Source organism: Neophocaena asiaeorientalis, unplaced genomic scaffold (genome assembly GCF_003031525.2).
Source record: "Neophocaena asiaeorientalis asiaeorientalis breed wild unplaced genomic scaffold, Neophocaena_asiaeorientalis_V1.1 scaffold123, whole genome shotgun sequence".
NCBI classification, from domain to species: Eukaryota; Metazoa; Chordata; class Mammalia; order Artiodactyla; family Phocoenidae; genus Neophocaena; species Neophocaena asiaeorientalis.
The window spans coordinates 79,656-103,879 of NW_020173666.1; the positions used below are offsets into that span (position 1 = coordinate 79,656).

At 40.5% G+C, this 24,224-nt stretch overlaps 1 protein-coding gene across 1 annotated transcript in view; it reads left to right on the forward strand.

Annotated features, from left to right (window-relative positions):
• The window catches only part of AIG1 (androgen induced 1), a 231,044-nt gene that overhangs the window by 57,880 nt on the left and 148,940 nt on the right, over nucleotides 1–24,224 (forward strand). Inside the window, exon 2 of the mRNA XM_024748021.1 lies at nucleotides 4,762–4,917. Coding sequence (XP_024603789.1) covers nucleotides 4,762–4,917 — 156 coding nt within the window. The remainder of the gene's footprint in view (nucleotides 1–4,761; nucleotides 4,918–24,224) is intronic.

Sequence of the window (24,224 nt, forward strand, 5' to 3'; positions counted from 1 at the left end):
TTGTTTTTGGTACCTCCTTTCTTTGATTTCCACATACTCACTTTGGGGAAGTCTTCCACAGCAGTTCAGGCATGGCGGCCATACTGTGGTCGTGAGCAGGGGAGAGCCAGTGGAGAGACCTACAGACAGTGACAGGGTAGCCACCAGGTAATAGTGAGGGGACTGCTGTGTTAGATGACACCAGTGGATTAAAAGAGTAAGAAAAGGAATCAGCTGTAGAGAAGTATAAGATTTCATAATACCATTAATCTTCTAAATTTGGCAAATGTTGTTTAGACTATTACATTTATATTTGCAGAACTTCTTTTGTTTTTCTCTTCTAGAATATGAGATTGTTTCTCCCCTTTCACTTGCATTTTAAATCTTCATAAAAGTGTCTGTTTCCCAAGAACCAGTGAATCATTTATTTATTTAACAAACACTTATTGAGTAATTTAAACCCTTCTTAAATAAGTTTTTGCTTCCTCTGTTTTGAGGCTCAGCTATGGTATTACACATTTAAGATCATTATGCCTTCCTAGTGAATTGATCCCTTTATCATTATGAAATGTTCTTCTTTATTTCTGGTAATATTCTTTATCTTGAAACCTACTTTTTGTTATTAGTATAGCTATTCCATCTTTCTTATGATTAACATTCGTGTTCATTTACCTTTTAACAAATCTGTACCTTAACACTTGAAGTGCTGTTTGCTTTTTAAATGCAATCTGTCAATCTCTGCCTTTTAATTGGAGAGTTTAAACATTTGTATTTAATGTAATTATAGGTATTGTTGGATTAAAGTCTGATATCTTATTTTTTTCTCTGTGTCATCTATTCTTTGTTCCTTTTTCCCAATTTCTGACTTCTTTTGGACTACTTTGATATTGTTAGTATTCCATTTTATTTCCAGTATTGGTTTATTAGCTGTGATAGAAAGAATTTCTAAATTGACCCCCAAAGATATCCCACTATAATCCTGCGAACCTGTCAATGAAAGAGCTATAACTCCTCTGATTACACTATGATATATGCACAGTTGACCTTAAGAAAGAGACATTATCCATGTGGGCCTGATCTTATCACATGAACCCTTAAAATCAGAAAGCTTTTTCAGGCCAGAAGAGGAAAGCAGAAGAGTCAGAGAGATCTGAAGCCTAAAGAGTATTTGATATTCTGTTGTTAGATTTGAATATGGAGGGGGCCATCATACAAAGATTGGAGAGCAGATACAAGGAGCTGAGAGTGACTCTGGCTAAGAACTAACAAGGGAACATGAACGTTAGTTTTATAGTCTAAAAGAACTGGATTCTACCAACAATCAGAATGAGCTTGGAAGTAGAACCTTTCCTTGAACCTTGAAATAAGAGCCCTACTTGGCCAACACTATGAGTTTGGTATTGTGGAACCCTGAGCATAGAAGCCAGACTAATCCACCTGGACTTCTGACCTAAAGAACTGTAACCTAATAAATTGGTGTTTTAAGATGCTAAGTCTGTGGTAATTTGTTTTGCCACACAGACAACCAATACATTAGCTAAAGATCTCCATTTTATTGTTTCAGTGGTTACTCTAGGGTTTACTATATACATCTTTAACTTATCACTGTCTTCTACCAAATAATATTATACCACCTTATTTGTAACTAAGAATTCAACAGCAGTATGCCTTCCATTCCTTTTTGTCTTTTGTACTATTATAGTCATAATTTTATTTCTAACTATGTTTAAGACCTCACAATATATTGTTATATTTTTGCTTTAAATAGTCAATATCTTTTAAAAACTAAAACAAATTAGAAGATAAATCTTTTATAGTTATCCACATATTTACTATTTTAGCAACTGTCACTGCTTAGTGTAGATTTGAAGTTATATTTGGTATCACATTCTCAATTCCTTTTACATTCTTATAGTGAAAGGCTATTGGCAATGAATTCTCTCAGCTTCTATTTGTCTGAAAATGTCTTTCACCTTTGACAGTTCTTCCCCCTTAAGCACTTTAAAGATATCATTTTACTGTTTTCTGGCTTGTGTTGTTTTATACAAGAAGTCTGAGATAATTTTTATCTTTACTCTTCTGTACATGATGTCTTTTTCTGTAGTGACTTTCAAGATTTCCTCTTTTTCACAGATTTTCAGCATTTGATTGCACTTCTGTATACCCAATAATCAACTTAAGAAATAAAATACTGATATTGTTGAGGCCCTTGTGTCCTTTCCTCAATCTTATCCTCCTTGTAGAGGTACCTAAATTTACTGTTATTAATTCCATGTGTTTCTTCATATTTTCCTTCATATACATGCATCTTTAAATTTATCTTTGCATTTTTTGAAATTTATTTTAATGGTGTCGATTCACAGCATTTTTGTTTCCTTTTTTGTTTGTTTAGTGTTTTGTTGTGAGAATGAAAAACTGATGTGTGCTTAGAATTTCATTGTGTGACTATAGCATGATTTATTTATCTAGTCAACTATTAAGAGATATTTAGATTGTGCCATTTTTCTGAAGCAATGAATGTTAAATTTAACTTTCATGTAAATGTGACTTCATAGTGAAGTCACTAGATAAAAGAGTATATACATCTTTAAATTACTAGATATTGCCAATTGTTCTTCAAAATGGTTTTCCCAATTTGCACTCCCACCATAAGGATTCTTGTTATTCTCCATCCTTATAATACTTGGTACTCTCAGAATTAAATTGTGAGTAGTTACGTGGATGAGAAATGCTATCTAAATTTGCATTTCCCTGGTTATCGATCAGGTAGGACACCTTTTAATATGTTCACTGCCAGATTGTCATAGAGATTATTATTCCCCAGTATGGCCACTCCAGTTTCTCAACCCCCACTAGGGTTGACATAAAGATCTAACATCTAAAGTCATAAGATGTGCTATGGAAAAATTTTCCCAAGTAGGAAGTTATTCTCTGAGTCATTTAAATCATTTCTGGTCATCACAGCATGATTCGTGACAACACTTTAATTGTGCCATGCTCAAGGTGGCAGTCTTAACTTCTCCTCTGTTTTTTCTGGTTGTAGAAAAGCAAGAACCCTTAAGTCATTGAAGGCAAAAGATAGGCTAAATTATGAAGAAGAATAGAACATTACTCTGACTAAGAATGACTGATAATAGCAGGATCTGTTGAGTTCAGAAGAGCCTGGTGTATTAGACGTAAAAAATACTGCAGGATTTTTGTTTGTTTGACTAAAACTGGTGGTGGAATCTCCATGACTGGGAATTTTCAAAGTGGCTAAGATAAGAGTTTAACCATCTGAGTATGTCAGTGCTTTGCTGAGGGTAACTTTGAGGGTCCTTCTTCCCTTTGTTCTGTGCCTCAGGAAGGAACAGAGCTTTCACAGACTTGTTCCACTGCCAAGATGGTAATTCACTAAAAAAATTATTTTGTTATGTTTGCTAAACATAATGAGTAAAGTTGTATCTTTTACAAATAAATCATCAGTAAATTATTTCTTGTAAACGAAATCAGAAAAATTCCCCTGAATCTATTCTTGGTGCTAAATGGATATGACTTTGAGCCTAGGGAATATATTTTCTGCCCTTTCCATAATTTGAATTATCATCTGCCAAGCTGTATTACAGTATGCTGCCTGCCTTCACTCGAGGCTAGGGATCATCAATACTTTTACCCCCACTTTAGGAATTTCACAAATAACCGGGCTCTAGCGTTTCAATGTTCTCTCTCTGTGATAGTCCAAGTAAACATAGCTGATGTCAGTAATTCAATTTGTAATTGATTGGGGAATGTACAAGTGGTTGTTATACATTATTTGGGAAAATGGTGTGGGTATCTAAGTTTACATTACTTTGGACAGATTTTATTTCATAAAGATTGAAAACCTGAGAAGGGGAGGTCATTTAGTTCAAGTTTGACAACAGAAAATTGCTCCATTTCAGTCCTGATTATTGCATTCAGTTGATTTCTCTATGACTCAAGGACTAGAAGCTTTCTACCACTTCCTTTGGTAGAAAAAATTTTGACTTTAATAGATTAAATCATAGGAAGGTTTCTTCACATTCACACTAAATTGTCTCGTTTATTATTGATCTTTTTTTAAACTCATTTATTTTATTTATTTATTTTTGGCTGTGTTGGGTCTTCATTGCTGCATACGGGCTTTCTCTAGTTGCAGCGAGCCAGGGCTACTGTTCATTGCGGTACACGGGCTTCTCATTGCGGTGCCTTCTCTTGTGTGGAGCACGGGCTCTAGGTGCATGGGCTTCAGTAGTTGTGGCACGTGAGCTCAGTAGTTGTGGCGCACCACGGGCTTTGTTGCTCCGCAGCATGTGAGATCTTCCCAGACCAGGGCTCGAACCTGTGTCCCCTGCATTGGCAGGCGGAGTCTTAACCACTGCACCACCAGGGAAGCCCTATTGATCTTTTTAAAGTCTTTTTCTTTGAACTTTTTAGATGTTTGTTAAATCACACTAGTCAATATTACTAAACCACAGATGTGATGTTTTAAAATAAGGGACATGTCATTTGAGAACTGATACCGCTTTCTGTCCATGCATGTTTTGCATTTGTCCTTAGGTGTGCAAAAATGGAAGCAGTGTTTTTAAGATGAATTTTCTCACCTATGGTCGCAAGTTGTAAACGTCTGACTCTTTTTCGGTTTGCAGGGCTAATAACTCTTAAAATGTGCATCTGATCCTCTTCTACCCTGTGTCATGTTGCAAAGGTGTAGCTTGTTTGCTGTCCTACAGCTTGAGTTTCTTTCGATCTTATTGACTAATACCAATCGTTGTCTCCCTCCAGGTTATTCAAGCTGTCTTTTTTGGCATCTGTGTGCTGACCGATCTTTCCAGTCTCCTGACTAGAGGAAGTGGGAGCCAAGAACAAGAGAGGCAGCTCAAGAAGCTCATCTCTCTCCGGGACTGGATGCTCGCTGTATTGGCCTTTCCTGTTGGGATTGTGAGTATGATGTACAAAAGCATTTAACCACGAAAGAAACTTGGGTCTTACATCAGACTTCTAAGAGGAAGAAAAGGGCTCATTACAGGCTTCCGTATTGGGGCTGCCATAACAAAGCACCACTGACTGAGTAGCTTAAGCAGCAGAAATTTCTTCTCTCACGGTTCTGGAGGCTGGAAGTCTGAGATCCAGGTGTCTGCAGGCGTGATTGCTTCTGAGGCCTCTCTCCTTGGCTTGTAAAGGGCCTCCTTCTCCTTGTGTCTTCACATGCTTTTGCCTCAGTGTGTATCTCTCTCCCAATCTCCCCTTCTTAAAAGGACCCGAGTCATACTGACCAGAGCTCCTCAATGAACTCATTCAATCTCAATTGCCTCATTAAAGACCCTGCCTCCAAATACGGTCACATTCCGAGACACTAGGAGTTAGGACTTCGACGTGTGAATTTTAGGGGGACACAGTTCAACCCATGGCCGTTTCTTAAGCAGCCCAAACTTGAAATGTATGTTCCGTGGGTCTGTGACCATTCTGGTAGTTTTGAACTTGGGAGAGGAAGTCAGTATTAGCTCATACTTCTTCACTTACCCAGCGGTGCCATTAGCTAATATCACTTAAGTAAATGCTGCTTAACGTTTGGGTCTGTTCTGGCTTCGTTGATTTTCATTGTTTTCAGTTAGATTCCCTCCTTAGCTTAACTTCCTTTACAGATCTGTTAATCATCCATTGTCTGTACATAAACCATGTTTCTTTAAAGGGCTGGGGCCCCATGAGATTCTATAGATTTTAACCTGTGTATAGCCAGGAGAAGAATGAGAGAATGCTTGTAAATTGTGAGAACAATTAAGAGTGTGTTATCTAATTCAAATTCAGAACTTTCATTGGCCACCTGATTTCTGGGAAAAATAGAAACCCATGTACCAAGTCCAAGGTCCTCTGTAGGCAGAGTCAGAAAGTTGTTTTTTAAATCCTTCCAGGACTTCCCTGGTAGCTCAGTGATTAAGAATCTGCCTGCCAATGCAGGGGACACGGGTTCAATCCCAGGTCCGGTAAGATCCCACATACCGCAGGGCAACTAAGCCCGTGCACCACAACTACTGAGCCTGCACTCTGGATCCTGAGCGCCACAACTCCTGAGCCCACGTACCGCAACTACTGAAGCCCATGCACTCTAGGGCCCGTGTGCTGCAACTACTGAGCCCACATGCTGCAGCTACTGAAGCCTGCGTGCCTAGAGTCCATGCTCTACAAGAGAAGCCACCAAAATGAGAAGCCCATGCACTGCAACTAGAGAAAGCCCACACACAACAAATACCCAACTCAGCCCAAAAAAAAAAAAAAAACTTTAAAAAAATAAATCCTTCCAATGACTCTTATTTATACCTGGCAGAAACCTCTACGTGCTTGTTCTAAGACCAGTCAGTGGACACCCAGACTATCACTGAATTGCTTTTTCTATGTACTGAGTTGTGTTTTCTCAGATGAAGTAACCCTCAGCTCTTGACAACAGCAGAAGGAGAGTAGTATAATCTGGTCACACTTCTCTATTCATTCCTCATCCTTACCCTCTGAAAACCTAGATAGATGCTCAGATTGAAGCCATCTACCAAATCTCTCAAACTCTGTTGCTTAACATAACAGAGTTAAATGCTTTACGTAATATATTTGATATTTCCTTCTCTGGACTTGCCTTATAAAATGCAAACACCTTCTATCAGAATACTCATCTGAGAGAAAATTTCCATTGGTATAAACTGTGAAGACTAAACTTTCTGCATGAAAGAATTATCTAGAAAATCCAAGTCTGTATATTTTCTGTTACTTTTTACTAGCTTACTCCCTTGGAATTTTTTTTCTTCTTCTTCTTCTTTTTTTTTTTTTAGTTGCAGCATGCAGGATCTTTTAGTTGTGGCATGCAAACTCTTAGTTGCTGCCTGTGGAATCTAGTTCCCTTACCAGGGATTGAACCTGGGCCCCCTACATTGGGAGCATGGAGTCATAGCCACTGGACCACCAGGGAAGTCCCCTTACTCCCTTGGAATTTCCATAGGCATGTCACTGACTCTGGAAGTCTTCCTTGGCTAGAAAGAATATACTAATAACACAATACAAAGGTAAATAGGAATACAATATTAACCATTTCTCTTAGCTCTGCCTCCCCTTCTGTGATATGGTGTCAAACTGTGTCTCTGTGAGCTTCAGTTGTATGTCTTGCCACTCTCACCAAAGGCTCATTGCATATGCCCTTTAGACATTTATGACATTACTTTAGCCAAAAACTTTTTGCTCCTGCTTGAGACTTGAGATACTTGTCAGCTTTCAGCATCCTTCCTGAATTCAGCCCGTGTATGTATGCTTCATGGTTTGTAAAAGAATGGGAGCCTCTTTTGTTTGCTTGTTTGTTTGATTACATCTGATATTTTCCTTTGTGACTCACAATTTTTGTTGTTTTCTGTGTGTTTTAGAAGAGGGAAGAGAAGTAATAATGCCTTTAATTTCACCCCCCTTTTTAAGCCAGAAATCATCATATTATATTTTCATCACGTAATGTACCTTTCCTAGCTGATGAGCTTCACAGAAGAATTTAAAGAACAAATAATGAATCAGAGATGTGCGGTTTCAATGATTTCTTTAACTCTTATTTTTCTCTTGCCCACTGGTATTTTATAGTCAATATTTATGTTTTTCATAATTTTCCCTCTTATTATGAGTCATTTTCCCTTTTACAGTCACTGGCCTTTTATTTTTCCTGACCTTTTTGGAACCTCCTCCCCACTCCTTCCTCTCTTTTTCTCTTTCTGTCTCTCTCTTTAATATTAGGAGGAATCCTGGCCCATAATTTCCTTACATTTTCCATTGTTCCTCACTCTGTCATTTGATGTTTTGTAGCTGTTTACCTGATTTCTCACTCTAATGCACAGAAATTCATTCTGAGGCAAAAAGCTGTTAATGCCTTCTTCCTAGACCCCATTAATTTTATTGTGAAGTCATATTTACAGAGGATATGAATTTTGTTCTTTATAATCATTTTTATCCAAAATATTTTTTGCATTAAAACATGGAATTTAATGATTTTTGCCTATCTTTCCCCATGGTTATTTCCCAGCTTTCCTTTCCAACGAGCCCTAATGCGGTATGCGGGCCTCTCACTGCTGTGGCCTCTCCCGTTGCGGAGCACAGGCTCCACGGCATGTGGGATCTTCCCGGACCAGGGCACGAACCCGCGTCCCCTGCATCAGCAGGCGGACTCTCAACCACTGCGCCACCAGGGAAGCCCGAGCCGTAATTGTTGCTATGACTTCTGTAAATCCTCCATCTCCCCCAGCTGCTCAGTAGGGTCTGGAATTCCATGGTAGTTTTACCACTTAAGATTTCCTTCCTTGTTAGCATATGTACCCTTCCTGAAGCAATGCCATTAGGAATCACCTGAAGTGGTGTCGTCTTTACTCTTCCTGTGGCTCCCGGCCTGGGAGGGAGGTGCCTGGCCCAAAGAGTTCATTATATCAGAAGGACAGGAATAGCAGTAATGCCCAGGACCTGTAGGATATGTAGTGCAAGAATGCCTATGTGTGCAAATGATTGGTTATAACATTTGTAATTAAACAGCTTGTACCATGTTGGTTGACACAGTCAAGATCCTAAAGGGCAAACTATGCCCAGAGAGCCTGGGGCATGGCTCAAGCGTCCTAAGGAGGAAGGTACAGAGGCTCCACTTAGAAGCCTGTGGTCGGTCCCCAGAGACCTCCAGGCTCTGACTGCCTGGTGACTGCCAACCTCACAGAGGACTTCCTCTGCCATGTTCTCCTGGTTTCCTCAGCTCCACGCCTTCTCTTTGTCAACCACAAGTTTGCGGGGGGCAAAGCAATGTTATTTTTGCTTCCTGGTACAGGGCAAAAAGGCAATGGGCATAAAAAGAGGGCAGAATGGCAGCTGAATGTATCACGTCTGCTCAAAGTTTCCCAAAGAGACCTCTTAGGCCCGAGCTTTTCTGGCACTCCCATTGTCTCTCTCTCTCTCACCTCAGCTGTAACTATGGCAGCAAGAAAGACCTGGTAGGTTATCTAGGATTTGTATTTTCTCCACTAATGCTTCCTCCAGTAACGAGCCGACAGTAATTGCTTTATGTGGGCATGAAGCACTAAATATGGTTTTGTGACCCATGGACCTGATGTGTGTCTACTTCATGTACTCTCTCTCCTCTCTCTCTCTCTCTCTCAAGGATATATTAAAATAATGAAGCATTCCAATCCAAGATAATTGGGCTAAGGCTTTGTTTCAGCGTAACCTTGAAGAAATCAGGCAGGTCTGCTTGAATGAACATAGCATGTAGCATCCTGATTTGTGTAGATTCCCGTAAATGCAAAGCTGGCCTTGATTAGTAATGCTAATGGCCGGAAACCACCACCACTCCCAAAGCCTTGCAGCTCATTTTTGCAGGGATAACCCCTGGGAGGCTCTTCTTACCATGTGCAGTTCATTTCTGAACGCTGTCCCCCCCTTTAAAGAAGCATTACAAATAATTCTATGACATTATGTGGTCTGGAAGCACTGAAGTTTATTAGGAGCAATCAAACCAAGAATGTCTTTTGTCTCCTGCGAGTTCGTTGACTTTTGTGCTGGCAGATACTCTTCTAGTTAGGAGACTAAAGCTGAGGCTTTCAACCAAAAAGAGAAAAGGAGAAAGAGTAGCACACAATGAGTATGACGAGTATGAAATTGCCTCTTTCAAAACTCCTAACTGTGTCTCCAACTGCTATCCCAAGCAGCCCATTGAACGACGAAGAGCAATTATATATTTTCCATGAATTTGCGTCTGTGCATCCCGTTCCTCCACAGCTGCTCAGCTTGCATGACGCACATAATCAGATCTCACCACCTCTCCGGTACACCTTTGTGCCTGGGCTCACTTGGGTTACTCTAGAGCAGATGCTGTGTTGCTGCTTCTCTAACCTCGATGGATGGGTGAAGATGAGGATGTACCTGTCTCAGTAAAGAAGCAGTGGGTCTGAGAAGGTCCTGGAGATTTGGATCTGTTCTAACCTAGGATGGGATCCAGGGTGTCCTGAGCAAACCAGCATGTGCCGCGATGAACTTTTCTGGAATTTGAGCTTTTCATCTGAGTTGAGTCTCAAAGCTCTTTGTTAACTCTTTCTGGTGTTATAATCACGTTAGGAAACGTGGAAAATGGAGTTTGAAATTTCAAATGCACACTCAAAGCAAACGTATCTAGCAATTATTTTCAGAAGGAGATTCCTCAAAGTCTTCATTTATTGATATACTAGCTAACTCTAAGCCGTCCTTCAGAAAAATTTTGTGATGCATATAAATTTAGATTGTCATACCTCTACGATTTAAGAAAACATTATTTTCATTTTCGATTTTTAGGGGTAAGAGATTGGCTTAAATGGAAAGCAAACTTAGTAATGAATATTAGTTACTAATATTAATGTCTGTTAATGTAACACACAAAGGAAGGGAATTTGATTCTATTTGAGATCGTAAACAAAAGCAAATGCTTTTCTTTCTGTTTTGATATTAAGGGGAAACTTGGGATTTAATACACTTAATATCTCCTGATCCTCTCTTCATTAAATTTTCACACAGGTACCTAAAATCAAACTCTTTTTTATTTTCTTTAAGCCTTCACTGAGGTTATAAGTTTCTTCAAATGCCCTTTTTCTTTCTCTTCACCTTTGAAGTTAAAAATATAAATATCGGCAAGGTCATATTTTATGGTTAAACCCAGTTCATTTGGGGTTGAGTCAGTCATAGGCTTTTTCCCTGTGCTGAAATGAGTGTGAGCTGAGTTGCCTAAGGGGAGGTTCGGAGATGAGGATTCATTCATTCCTTAGCAAAAGGAGCCTTTACCTCCCATCCCATTCCTCAGTCTTCTGAAAAATGTTCCGAAGACTGTCATAACCTAACCTAGGTGAGTTGTCTTAAACTCACCTTTTTGAATGCCTTTTCAAAAGACCAAGGGCATAATATGTCTAGACAGATGTACCCGATAGAGAACCATGTTGCTTCTTGACCATCTTATATATTCTTCTCTCCTAAATGAAAACCAAAGATTTTCTGCCTTGGTGAACTATTTAATTCGTACACATTCACACCAACTCAGAGTCGTCAGCTTGCAAGACAAATATCTTCAACACAAAAAATAACCACACTTTGACAGAAATTTTACTGTAGGTGCCTACTTTTAATAACTCTACAATGAAAACCACACATTTATATCCAGAACATTCAAAGGACAGAAGTTCTAGTCAAGTCAGTAGTTATTTGCAGGTACCTGGAGCTTGCTAGGTGTAGCAGGTACTGAGTGCCAGGAGCCATATAGTTGTCACTAAGAACTGATCTTGCCTTTCAGGGTCTCGCAGTTTAGAGAAGGTGACTTTATGAGCCATATCAACAAGTAAATTAAAAGGTAACATGATGAGTATAACAATGCATGCAGGTACAGAAGTAGCCCATAAGAGGAAAGGATTGGTTTTACGGAGTGGGAGGTCCTGGAAGACTTCCCAGAAGTGATGATATCGGAGCTCTGTTTTGAAGAATAACTAAAACACGTATTGGATGTGTAAGTTAGTGATACTCTCAGCTGCAAGTAACAGAACACCCCCAGATATTCACCTGGCTCACTCTTTCACTTCATTCAGGTCTCTACTCAAATTATTCCACCTCAGGAAATCTTCCATGAATAACCTTTATGAATCAGCCTCCCTCCATCATTCTGTATGCCCTTAACTTACTTTATATTCTCCTTCATTGTTACTGCTACCTGGCACATTATGTGTTTATTCTTTTATTTCTACTGTATGTCTTCTCTGACTTGACACCTGCCCTATGAGGTTAGGGAGATTGTGTGTCTAATTTACTGCTATAACCCAAGCATCAGAAGCAACGTGTAAATAATTCAGTATTTTTTGAGTGAATATCCAACCAACCATGGCTTAAGCAATAAACAAGAAGCCTATAAGCAGGTAGTTTCCGGGCCGTATTGCTCAGTATTGTCATTTGAGGCTTATGCATTTTCTGTTTTCCACTTTTCTGTCTCCAGAGTCTTGGCTTTTTATCTTTGAACATGCTACCTACAATCTCAAAAGGGTTGATAAACCACCAAACATCATATGCTTTGCACCCATGTTCAAGGCATGGAGAGGAAGACACTCTTAAGGGAGCTCTCCCTAAGGGTTTGTCTCTTCATCATACCAATGAACCTTTCCCAGAAGCTCCATCAGCCAATTTCCCCATGCATCTCATTTGACTGTCACATGGCTAGAACTGGCTGCATGGAATGCTGGGAAAGCAAGTAGGAGACGAAGGGAATGAGGTCACCATGAGGACTTAAATTAATTATGATTTATCCTCATGAGTTAGGCACACTGCTGCCCAAATAAAATCACTAGTTTCAAGAAATATTATAAGTAACAAATTTTGAGAATAATAATTAAATGTAAAGTAAATAAAAACTAATAGAATTTTAGGTTATTTATTGTTTATGTTGATATAAGAAATAGATATTGTAAAACTGATGAAACTAATCATAGACATTTTCTATCTTAGCCAAGAAAGGCAAATTTTTTCCATTCATTTTCTGCCAATACCATTTTTGGGTGCATTCTCAGCAGTATTATCATGAACAACTGTCTAAATCTGACATTTGAAGAAGTTCTCCTCAAAGAAAATCACATATGTCACACAACTGACTAAATGGCTTATGTTCATTTTCTGAAACTCCATATGAAATTTGTCAGAGGTAGCCCTGCTTTAGTCCAGCAACCGGGTTCAGTGAGTAAAAATCTGCCTTTAATAATAGTCCCCTAAAAATATAGCAGAGGGAGGAACACTCCCAAATTCCTTCTACGAAGCCACCATCACCTTGATACCAAAACCAGACAAGGATGTCACAAAGAAAGAAAACTACAGGCCAATATCACTGATGAACATAGATGCAAAAATCCTCAACAAAATACTAGCAAACAGAATCCAACAGCACATTAAAAGGATCATACACCATGATCAAGTGGGGTTTATTCCAGGAATGCAAGGATTCTATCCCCTAGGAATCGTAGAGAATTATCGTGTTCTGTATACCATCTCACAGAGTTGCCACTCTCTCTAGGCAAAAAGGCCACAAATATATCTCAGAAAATGAAGATACCTTCTTCTCATATTTATATACATAAGTAAGATATGTATTTGAAATATGTAATGGAGAAAAAAGTAGACTTGTTAATTAATTCTACTATTAACAATTAACATAAATAATGTTAATTCAATAACATTAATAATGTATATGATTCTTGTTCTCAAAAATATGACTCCTCCAAGACTTCTCTGATGGCGCAGTGGTTAAGAATCCACCTGCCAATGCAGGGGACATGGGTTCGAGCCCTGGTCTGAGAAGATCCCACATGCCACAGAGAACTAAGCCCGTGAGCCACAACTACTGCAGCCTGCGTGCCTAGAGCCCGTGCTGCGCAGCAAGAGAAGCCACCAAAATGAGAAGCTCGCGCACCACAATGAAGAGTAGCCCCCGCTCACCGCATCTAGAGAAAGCCCGCATGCAGCAAGGAAGACCCAACACAGCAATAAATAAATAAATAAATTTATTTTAAAAAAAAAATGACACGCCCCCCCGAAACCAGGACCTTTTGTATGCCCTTGTTTGGGGGACCAAGAACAAGATGCAGTATTAGTTGTTGATTTAAAAAAAAAAAAAAAGAAAAGGAAAGAAAAAAGGAACACTTTCATTTTTTGTCTTCTTTCTCTGCATGTTTCCTTCCCTCCCTATCTCTCTACTTCTGTTTCTGTCTCTCTTTCTCTCTTACCTTTGCCCCACCCCATCCTTCTACCACAAGCATCTCCTTCTTCATAGAAAAATAAACAACAATTTGCTGTATGGGTGTTCCTGAAATTACTACAGTCCCTGTGGGCGTTTTGAGGTAACTCTTACCTGTTTTATCTGTATCAAAATGTGCTGTGTTAAAGCAGCCGATATCAAAAGGAATATTTTCCCCCAAGGAAGGAGCTAGTGGAATTTCCACCTACACAGAATGTATTAACTTTTTGTTGTGCAATTACAATGCTAATGATTTGCTTATTTTACTACAAAGAGCCAGTCCTGGATAGGACTTTCATTCATCATGCCTTTTTGTAACTCTCCTAGGAACAGAAGTTGAGGCATGATTCTGGCTTTGGGAGACGTTTTCCCAGAGACACAGGCAGGAAGGCGGGAAGGAGCGAAGACGGGAAGATGAGATGGTGAGGGGAGAGAACGTGTGTAGCCACAGTTCACAGGTGGCCCTGTTGCCCTGCCCACTGTTCCTAAGTGCTTGTGAAGAAACTTTTCCAAGAAGTTTCCCTCTTCAGAATGTCCCTTTATCCTGTAGGTTAGGTCTGTGCTTCATTTACACAAGGGAACAAACATACCAGCAGTTTGGGCAGTGGTGGCCAAAGTCTGGTGCAACATAAGGAAAATGAAGGGAGCTGTGTCTCAGAGGGAACCAGAGGAGCCCTTCTGTCCCGATCTGCTTTTATGCTTCAATGAGTTCCCTACCACTTTGTTCATTATTCACCAAGGGGAAACTGGGGAGGGATGTGAAGTAGGAAAGAATCCTAAGCATAAATTAGTGGTGTGCCAAGGTTGGAAGGCATGAATGGAGAGGAGTCTTCTCTGCCCATTTTTATCACCTCAGCCCACTTAATCCTAAGGAGAGCCCCTCCCCTTTCTTTGCCTTAACAATCAACTACAAAATTAGAATGGCTGCCTTCATACCAACACAAATAACAAAACAGAAAGAGCCTCAGCGCTCCCATGCCTAGAAAATAATACGTAGGAGCCCAGGGGTTTGCTGTCAAAATTAGCAGTCAACAAAGGAAAACAGCCCCTACATTCACTAATATGGTAACATTATTGTCTGACTATTCAGAAATTCTACCTGTACCCCCTTCCCTCCCAAATTACTTTAGAGTCCTAAAGAAGATACTACATACGCAGAGGCATTTGCTGTCACCTTTCTTTTTTGTTTCCAGCCTGGGGAAGAGCAGTTCCATTTACACCTTCTGAAACTTCTTGCCGTCTCCCTTCCCATAGTGGCAAAACCCACCAGCACCTCAAGAGCCTGAAAAGTCTATGAATGAGAGCTCGCTCCTACTACATGCTGCTGGGGGTCAGACACCACACTAAGGGCTGTTCTCTGTTTCTTTAATCCTCAGAGCCCCCAAAGGTAGGAATGTCCATCACTCCCTCTTCACAGAAGATGCTTCTGTCGTACTGCTAGGCGGACAGGGTTCCCATTTTACAGGTCCCTTGCCTGAGGTCCATGGCTAGGACGTGGTGCGACCTGAGCTTGAACCCAATCATTCTGATAATGGAGTGCTTGCTCTTTGCAAGGACTCTAAACTTTTTGACAAACCAAACCCAGCTTTGCTTTTTTTTTTTTTTTCCAGCTTTGCTTTTCATCATTCAGCTGATAGACACTTTCAGCTATGTACGTGAACTCCGAGCTGACCACAATTTCTCATTTAGGACAATGCATCAAAAATGAGAAAGGGGCTTATGCAGAATCTGGCTCAAAAGTCACTGTTTATCTTTTTCCTTGAGGCTGTTTAGCCAAAGCCTGTTCATTTGTGCTTATTATTGTTTCTCTGTGATATATTATTTCATTGGCACCATAGAGCCAGTGGTTTCATACAGTTTTACAGGCCAGTTTACAAAGTACGAATTTTGGCAAGGAGAGAACATCTTCCTGCCTTGTCTTCTTGTTTCAACAATTGGATGCAGATTTAAGCCACCATGGATTTTACCCAATGTACTGGTTTTTAATATGTGAAAATAAGGTATTATCAGTAGAATTAGCTACGTTTTTAAAAAATGGATACTAAATGTATCTAGTATCATCTGTAAATCATCTCTGGGTTTCTAAGAAGGCATAGTTCAGAGCTACACAGTTGCAAAAGAATATTTTTGGCAAGAGATGATCCAGTACATTCTGCATGGGTACCCTAACAAATCAACTGTGCCTACCCAGTGAGATGCCTCACTAAGAATTCCTGAGAGCCGTTTTGTTCTGCTTTATCAAGAGAGAGGTTTCTGTCCAATTTGCTTTTCTTTTAAAATTTATAATTTATCCCCCCCCTCCTGTTTTCGACAAGGATTTGAGGTGGTCTGAGGTACATCAGTTAATCAAAGTGGCCCAGCCTCCTGGGCCTCAGCATCATTCAGCAAATGCCGCCTGTAAATAATCTTGCCTATTCGATGTGTCTTCTATATTACGCTGCGGGATACACAGAGGAACTTTCTTGTGTACTTTATCTTGAAAAATGAGGCAAGCCAGGAAAATGGGGAGAAACCTTCGACAGACCTTCTGGCAAATTCATTTAACATTTATTGAATGCTATACACCAGGTACTCTGTTAAATGCTTTCACACGGTTTCACTCACTCTATTAGGGGATCTTATAAAAACAAGAGGCAGTAGGCAACAGGAAGCTCACTCATCCCTACAGACTGTGATGCCAACAAGAGGACTGGGGCACCGAGGAGGGGAAGCTGCTGCCATGCTGGCCATCAGAGCCGCTTCTTGCTTTGCTCAGTCCTATCTAGAGAGTAATGCCTGTCGTATTGGACCCAGTCAGAAATATCTGTTGCTCTGTGCTTGAAGAGTCTCAAGCAAAACTGGAGTAAGGGAGGAGAAAGCAAGCAAGCTCTGGGGGTGGTGGGGATCATCTGTACAAAGTAGATTTTCTTTGGGTCTCCTTGCTCTGTTAGCACAGCTTAAAAACAGATGTTTCTTCCCAATCTTGGCACCTTCCTGAGATGCTTATCCTCAAAGTAATTAGTTTAGCATATCCTCCTGGCTCTTAATTGACGAGAAGGGTTCTTGAACCAAAAAAAAAAAAAAAATCCATAATTGGTCAGCAGTTCTAGAGGGGGCCTAAACAGATGACAGAGAGTTCAGGTAGACCAAATGCCAAGGAAAAAACTCCTGAAGCGCTGTCAGGCAGACGGATTGCTGACGCTCAGGCTGCATGAACGCATCTTTGAGCCATTTGGGTTCCAAAGATGACGATTTGCTTTTTGACTCCTTCCACTTTATTTATACAGCATAGATCATCATAGAATGATATAAAGGCAAAAACAAAAATCCACACAAATTTCTACAATAAGCGTTTGTTACTTTTGTAATAGGAAAACCGAACATGTGTTCTCATTTGCAAATGTCTTATTTAGAGATGATCTAAATTTAAAGGGTAAATTTTTCGTAGAGGGAAAAAGAAGGAACACTGCTATGTTGTTGATATGATACTAAAAAACAAACACACCAACCTCTCCAAAAGGTCTTTTTCCATTGCAAACTATGGCTAGAACTGGCTACACTGTTTTCCTAGTTTGTTTATGCGTATAATCTAAAAATTAACAAAACACAGAAAACCTTAGCCTCCTTCCTCTCTTATCCCCATAGCAATTCAAAGGCAGTGAGGTGGCCATTTGTGGGTGTCCCAGCTGCGACAGTACTCAAATGCCATTAAAGCCTGGGACCAAGGACCCAAACATTCAGTTTTGTGAGTCTTTTTTACAGAAATTCTTCTCTCAGTAAATTAACTCATGCTAAGTGATTATAGACTGAAGTATAGCTCAGAAAGATAATTAATTTATAATTACAAAAAAATGGTCAGGCCAACTGGAGTCTCTGTAAGCTCTTCCTAGAGGCAGAACAACTTTGAAGAAGATAAAGGATAGCCAGAAGAATCCTGGGGGAACTCAAAAGCAAGGCACGGGGCTGGGGGGTGGTAATTGGATGACATTAGTGGCGGGTAGTCAGATTACTATGGTCTGATCCATTCTTTTGCATCCTAAGGATTGACTTGCTAGGTAGATTATAATGCTACCTTGGGTGGCCAGGGGACCCCCTGCTCTATACAAAACTGGGGACACGTTCGTGTTCTTTAATACCAATAAGCCTAACCACTGTGACAACCAGTTTTCTTCTGTTAACATATCCTTCTTGGGTGGCTCTAATCCATTTGTTCAGGCTTCATCTTCCACTGTTACAGTAGTATTCCTGTCAAGCCATTCTGATACTACACCCAAGGCACTGAATATAGGCAATCATTGACACATAGCCACCTAACATAGGATGCTTCTACAAAAGGATGCTCTAATTACTTTCTTAATTAACTTTTATTAGATTAGATTACATTAGATTTTTCTTTATTCTCTGGTGGAACTTTAAATTCAAGTTGCGGTTAGCTGGATGTCTCTCTTACGTACTTATAGCTACCCTGTGAATATTCATTTTAATGTAATCATATTAAATAACTATAGTCCCCTTTTATTAAAAAGAGAGAGAAAGAGACAGCAAGAGTTGGATTATCCAGTGATTTTATGATGACAAAAGATCCAAATCATTTTTCGAAAAAGAAACTTCTGTCAATGCTAATCGACTGGCAGTGGTTTTCTAACATAATAAGATAGTCTTGTGTGAGGTTTCTGGATGTGTTTAATTATTCTATTTATGTCACTTGACAGAGAGTGAGAGAAGCCTTGATCAATTTATTTGGGTGTGGAATTCAGTTTAAAATGGATCAATTTATACACTAATATGCATACAATAAATAACTAAGGAGAACCTACTGTATAGTTCAGGGAACTCTACTCAGTGCTCTGTGGTGACCTAAATGGGAAGGAAATCCAAAAAAGAGGGGATATATGTATACATATGGCTGATTCACTTCATTGTACAGTAGAAACTAACACAACATTGTAAAACAACTATATCCCAATAAAAAAATAAATGAATAGAATGGGTCAGTTTAAAACTTTGAACCCATAAAGGAGAGTCAGTTATTAGAATGCTAGAACGACACACCTTAGGGAGTCATCTCACCTGTGTGAGGCGTAAGGTAACCAGATATTGTCAAAAGATCATGAGCCTGGAGACAGACCATTAGTGATCAATCTGTGTCTCACACTCTTTATGGGAAGATTTTTAACTTCTGATTTGATTTCACAATTATAAGGCCATTTGTGTCTTGCCCCTGTTTCTGTAGTTTGGCGGAGGACCAAAAAGCGGAATAAACAGAGTTTCGTCCCTCAGGGCCTCCTCTTTTCCATGCCGTACCCTCTCACAATGCACACCACCTTACTAATCAGGTCCACCGTGTCTGGGATGCTCTCAGCACAGTGTAATAAGCCTTCAAACATCACTCTTCACAAAAGAAGACTGCCGCCATTAGAGGCCGACCCCAGGCAATTTGGGTTCCGTCGGTGGGAAAGAAAAGCAATCTTTAATAAAGGCCATTAGTTTCGTGTTTCAGTCAGTAGTGAAACAGGCCAGGCATAGATGCCATGAAACGCTGGAAAGAGCCAGAGTCAGGGGGAACCACGTGATTGGTGCGGTTTCAGCCTGTAGGCACAGGGATGACCCAGGGCATGACCCTGGGCAAATAGTCTGCAGACTCTAGGTCACAGGGCCCCAGCCCCACAAGCTGGTATTGTGGGGAAAGGCTTGCATCTCAAAGATGACATGAAAATAAGAGAGGAGCCTGTTAACTAAACTTTGAGTAAGGAAGGGAGCATGTCTCCACGGTGCAAGACAAGCCCCTAGTATCAGTTAGGACCAGCAGATATTCTAAATCAGTACTGCTTCTCTATCCTGTGGATGTGAATTTGCCAGAGGGAAGATGTACCTCGTCAAATCATCCTTGTTGAGGTGCTTGAAATTCTATGAATACACTTTTTACTAATGAAGGCAAGAAAATGATGCTTCCGCCTTGTTCTATGTTTCATGCTACTGTCCTGTGGTTTTACATGTATGTCATGTTAAGTCCATGATTTTTGGTGATTTTTCTCCATCTCTGACCATTTTCCTTTTCCTTTTTCTAGAATGATTAATCAAAAGTATTTACTCACCAAACATTCATTGAGTTCCTGCTCTATGGAAGCCTTTCTAGAGAACTGAGAAATGAAATAATCTTTGGCATTTGTGAGGTAATAGAAATATATATATATGGGTCTCTGCCCACAGTTCCTGGCACAGAGCTCCTAAAACCCTTGTAGTTCCCTAAGTGATAAGAACACTACTAGCATCTCTTGTTCTAATATTTAGTCGTTGACCCCGTAACTGACACAGGACTCCTAAAACCTTTGTAAGTTGCTAAGTCAAAAGAGCACCAGGAATGTCTTTTGTTCTAATGAGGTGACTCTGGGTGTGTTCCTAGATAGGGGCTGGTCACCAGAAAGACCAAGGCATGCTAGAAGCTTGGAATTTTCAGTCCCACCCTCTCTTCTCTTGAGCAGGGAGAAGGGCTGAAAATGGAGTAAATGATCAATTATGTGTACATGATGAAGCTTCCAAAACTGCCAGTAATATGGCGGTCGGGGGCTTCTGGGTTGGTGAAGACGTGGAGGGAGAGTGGTGAACCCAGACGGGGCATTGAAGCTCCACACCGCTTCCCACATACCTGCCCTATGCATCTCTTCCATCTGGACGTTTATATGTATCCTTTATCATGTCCTTTATAGTAAAGCAGTAAATGTAAGTGTTTCCCTGAGTTAATCGAACCCAAGATGGGGATCGTTGGACCCTCGATCTACAGCCAGTCACGCCAGAAGTACAGGTGACAACCCGGGCTTGCGGCTGGCCTTTGAAGGGTGGAGGGGGCCAGGCTCACGGGACTGAGCCCATAACCCGTGGGATCTGCTGCTATCTCCGGGCAGTAGTATCTGAATTGAGCTTAACTGTAGGACACTCAGCTGGTGTCAGAGAATTGGTTGGGGGGGAAAATAGCCTCCACACAGTTGGGGACCCGACGTGTCAGAAGTGGAGTGTTCTTGGTGAAGGTAAAGAGACGCACAGGAAAGAAAGACATAGTAGGGGAGAACTGGGCTTTTCTCCTACTCAGGAAGGAAAAACCTGAGTTTTTCCTTTATAGCACTTAATTATTCATTCATTCAATTATAATTCTTTCAAAAGTATGAACTACGTGCAAAAAGTGTTTAAGGAGGTTGATGGCAATGGCTCTGGGTTCCCACTGTCTGGCCTCACATTCTGGCCAGCTTATTTACTTTTTGACTCTGGGAAAATTAAGTTTTCTAAAGCTAAGTTTCTTCATCTATAAAAGTAGAAAAATAATAGTAGCTATCTCAAGGTAGTTGTAACTCTTAAATAAGATCTTACTCATGAAGCCTCTGGCCCATATATAGTTGAAACCAAATAGATGTACACCATCCTTCATAAAGTACTAGGAAAGATTACATTCATATAATACTCTAGAAATGACGAAATGTAGGGATGGAGAGCAGATCCATGATTGCCAGGGGTTGAGATTGGGGGGAGGGTGTGATTCTAAAGGAATAACATCAGGGAGTGTCTTTATGGGGCTGGGACTCTTCTGAACGCTGATTGTGGTAGAGGTTACATAAACGGATACACGTGGTAAATTTTTATAGTACAACAACACCCTCTAAAAAAGAATGCATGTAAAAACTGGAAGGTCTGTAGTTTAGTTAATAGTATTATACCAATGCCAGTTATGTGAGATGTTATCATTGGGGAGAGCTGGGTGAAGGGTACACAGGAACTCTCTGTATTATTTTTCAAGTTCTTGTAAGTCTTAGATTATTTCAAAATGAAGAGTTAAGAAAATTATAAAGCACCAAGAGAGATGTGATGATACAACAGAGAGGGAACAGTCTGATCCTTGACTCCATGGAGCTTCCATTCCACTGGAAAGAGAAACTATTATTTACACCGTAAATTGTCTAACCCTAATTATACTCAGTGTTAGAAAGGAAAAGCATAATATGCTTTGAGAACCCATGCAGGGAAAGGGGGCCCGAGTCTGGGGCAACTCAGGGGAGGCTTCTTGGAGGTTATGCCATTTCTGAACCATCTGTATGGCAAGGATGAGCTAGGAGGGCTGGTAGAAGGCACTCCAGGCAAAGAGAGCAGCACATGAGGGGAAGGAGGTGGAAGGAGCCCTCCAGCATCTTAGAGGGGCCAGCAGGTTAAAAGGCTTGTAAGAGTCACAGCTAAATGGGCTGCTGTCACAAGAAGAAACCTGTGGTGGGTCAGGGAAGGAAATAATTACTCCGGATAAGAGACTGGGATGGGGGAGGGCAGGAAACAACTGCACAATGAGAGCAGCACTGTTTGAGCTTGGATTTTGAAAAATAATTGTAATGAGTTTTAAGCTATGGTTATAAAAATCACAAAGGAATGGGTACTTGGAGGTGTGTGGTGAGTTTGGAAAACGACACATAGTGTGGTGATTGGGTTCCTGAAAGGAGCTGGCAAGGGACTGCAAAGAGAATTTGGGGCCATATCACAAAGGGAGTTTGGATTTTATTCTGCAAGCAAGGGAGAGCCATTGGAAGCTTTAAACTGGGAAGTTCTTAAATGTTTTTCTAACAAACATTTTATAACTCTGAGGCCAAAAGTGGAAATAGAGTTAAGAGGACACTGAAGCCAGTGGGTCTAGACAAGAGGTGACCACAATAGTCCAGGACAGGGACAGGGACATGGTGGCCTGCAGTTGGGGTAAAGGCAGCTGGCGCTGGGAATGATGGAGGAGCCTTTGTGAAAGTCAACTTGACAGGCAGTGGTGACCTCGGATCCAAGAGCTTCACGTCTAGTCATTTATTCCCCTGAGGTTCTCATATAGATGCAAAAACCATTAACATAACATGTCCATTGCAACGTTATTGGAAATTGTAATAATTGGAACGAACGTACGTATTCATCAGTGACCGCTTAAGTAAATGATGGTGTGTAACATACAGTGGGGTACTGTGAAGTGCTTTGGAAGAATGGGGTATCTTTTAAAAATATTTTTAAATTAAAAAATTGCAGAAGACTAGGTATAGTGTGACCTAATTTTGTAAAATATTGTATGGAATGCATCTTACATGCGTGGAAAAAAATCTTGAAGGATATAACTGTCCTTTTGGCAGTGACTCACTACTGCAGGGTGAGATTGCAACTAATTTTTGTACAATTCTTTACGGTGATTGATTTACAACAAATGTTTTCATATTTACACTTTTACATGAATGGCATGGTCTTGGACTGGGGTCCCTGTGAACAGCTCTGAGATGGAGAGTGCGTGCAGGAGGGGGCTCTTGGGAGATATACCTGTTAGGAAGTGAAGAAGACAGCATTAGGTAGAGGGAGAAGATGACCGCACTGCAGTTGTAACGGGCATCCTGGGAGCTCTTAGAGCAGGGATGACCCTTCAGAGTTGCCTTAAGTTGAGGCAAAGGGGCTGGGTCTTTGCATCCTTGCATCTGTAAGTCATTGGATTTAGACTGTCCCTGGGGTAGGGGCATGGCCTTGAGCAAAGCAGTTCCTTGCGACTGAGGGCAATTCTAATGAGGGATGCAGCTGACGGTGGCCAGCAACTGATATCCCCAACATCTGCAGGATGGATGCATGGACCCTGAAGAGGGAATCTGGGATAAGTACTACAATATCCAATACAGTTAATTGATATAAGTATAAAATTTATTTTCTGACTTTGCAAAACTTGCTTAATCACCACACATAGCTTTTGTGAATACAAAGATGAAGGAGGAAAAAGGATGATCTCAGTGCGGAACAAAATTCAATGAAATGAAACCTGTTTGATTGAAACAATCTTAGCAGTTAGGAATAGAAAGCAATTGATTTAACCAGATGAAGGGTGCTTTCTCTAGCCTACCCTTTCTTTGAAGGTGGGCCAGGCCCCTCAGGTTCAGGACCCAGTCCCTAGATTTGCATGGGCCCAAGGCCACTGTCATCCATCTCAGTGGCCACAGTTCACAGAACACTCAGATTCTGGTGTTAGTGTTTGCCTCCAGGGCAGTCCCAGTTTCTGTGTTTGCTACTGTTCTGGGTTTTTTTCCTTGTTCGTTTTTGTCTGTATGGGGCTTTTGGTTCCTAGTGATTTCCCTTCCTTTCTTGTCCGCTCAGCAATACATCTGAAAGCATATTTGTCGTAATTTATTTAGCACCTAGTGTTTCACAGCAGGAAGGTTTCTCAGTGTACCTAGTCCACAGGACCGTGGAGAGCTAAACCCCCGTCTATACCAAAGGCAGTTTTTCCTTTTACTGCTTATAATGTGACTTTCAGTTTTATGTGGTTTTATTTTTTATACTGTATTTCTTGCCAAAATTCTACCCATTCACTTTTATCTCCTTCTCTCGCTCTAGCTTCTCTTCTTTAAGTCTCAATTTTTCATCTCTGACTGCTTTTCTTTAATGGAGAATTACTTGATCATCAGTTAATTAATCCATTTTCTGTTTTGTATCGTTCAGTTACCACCCC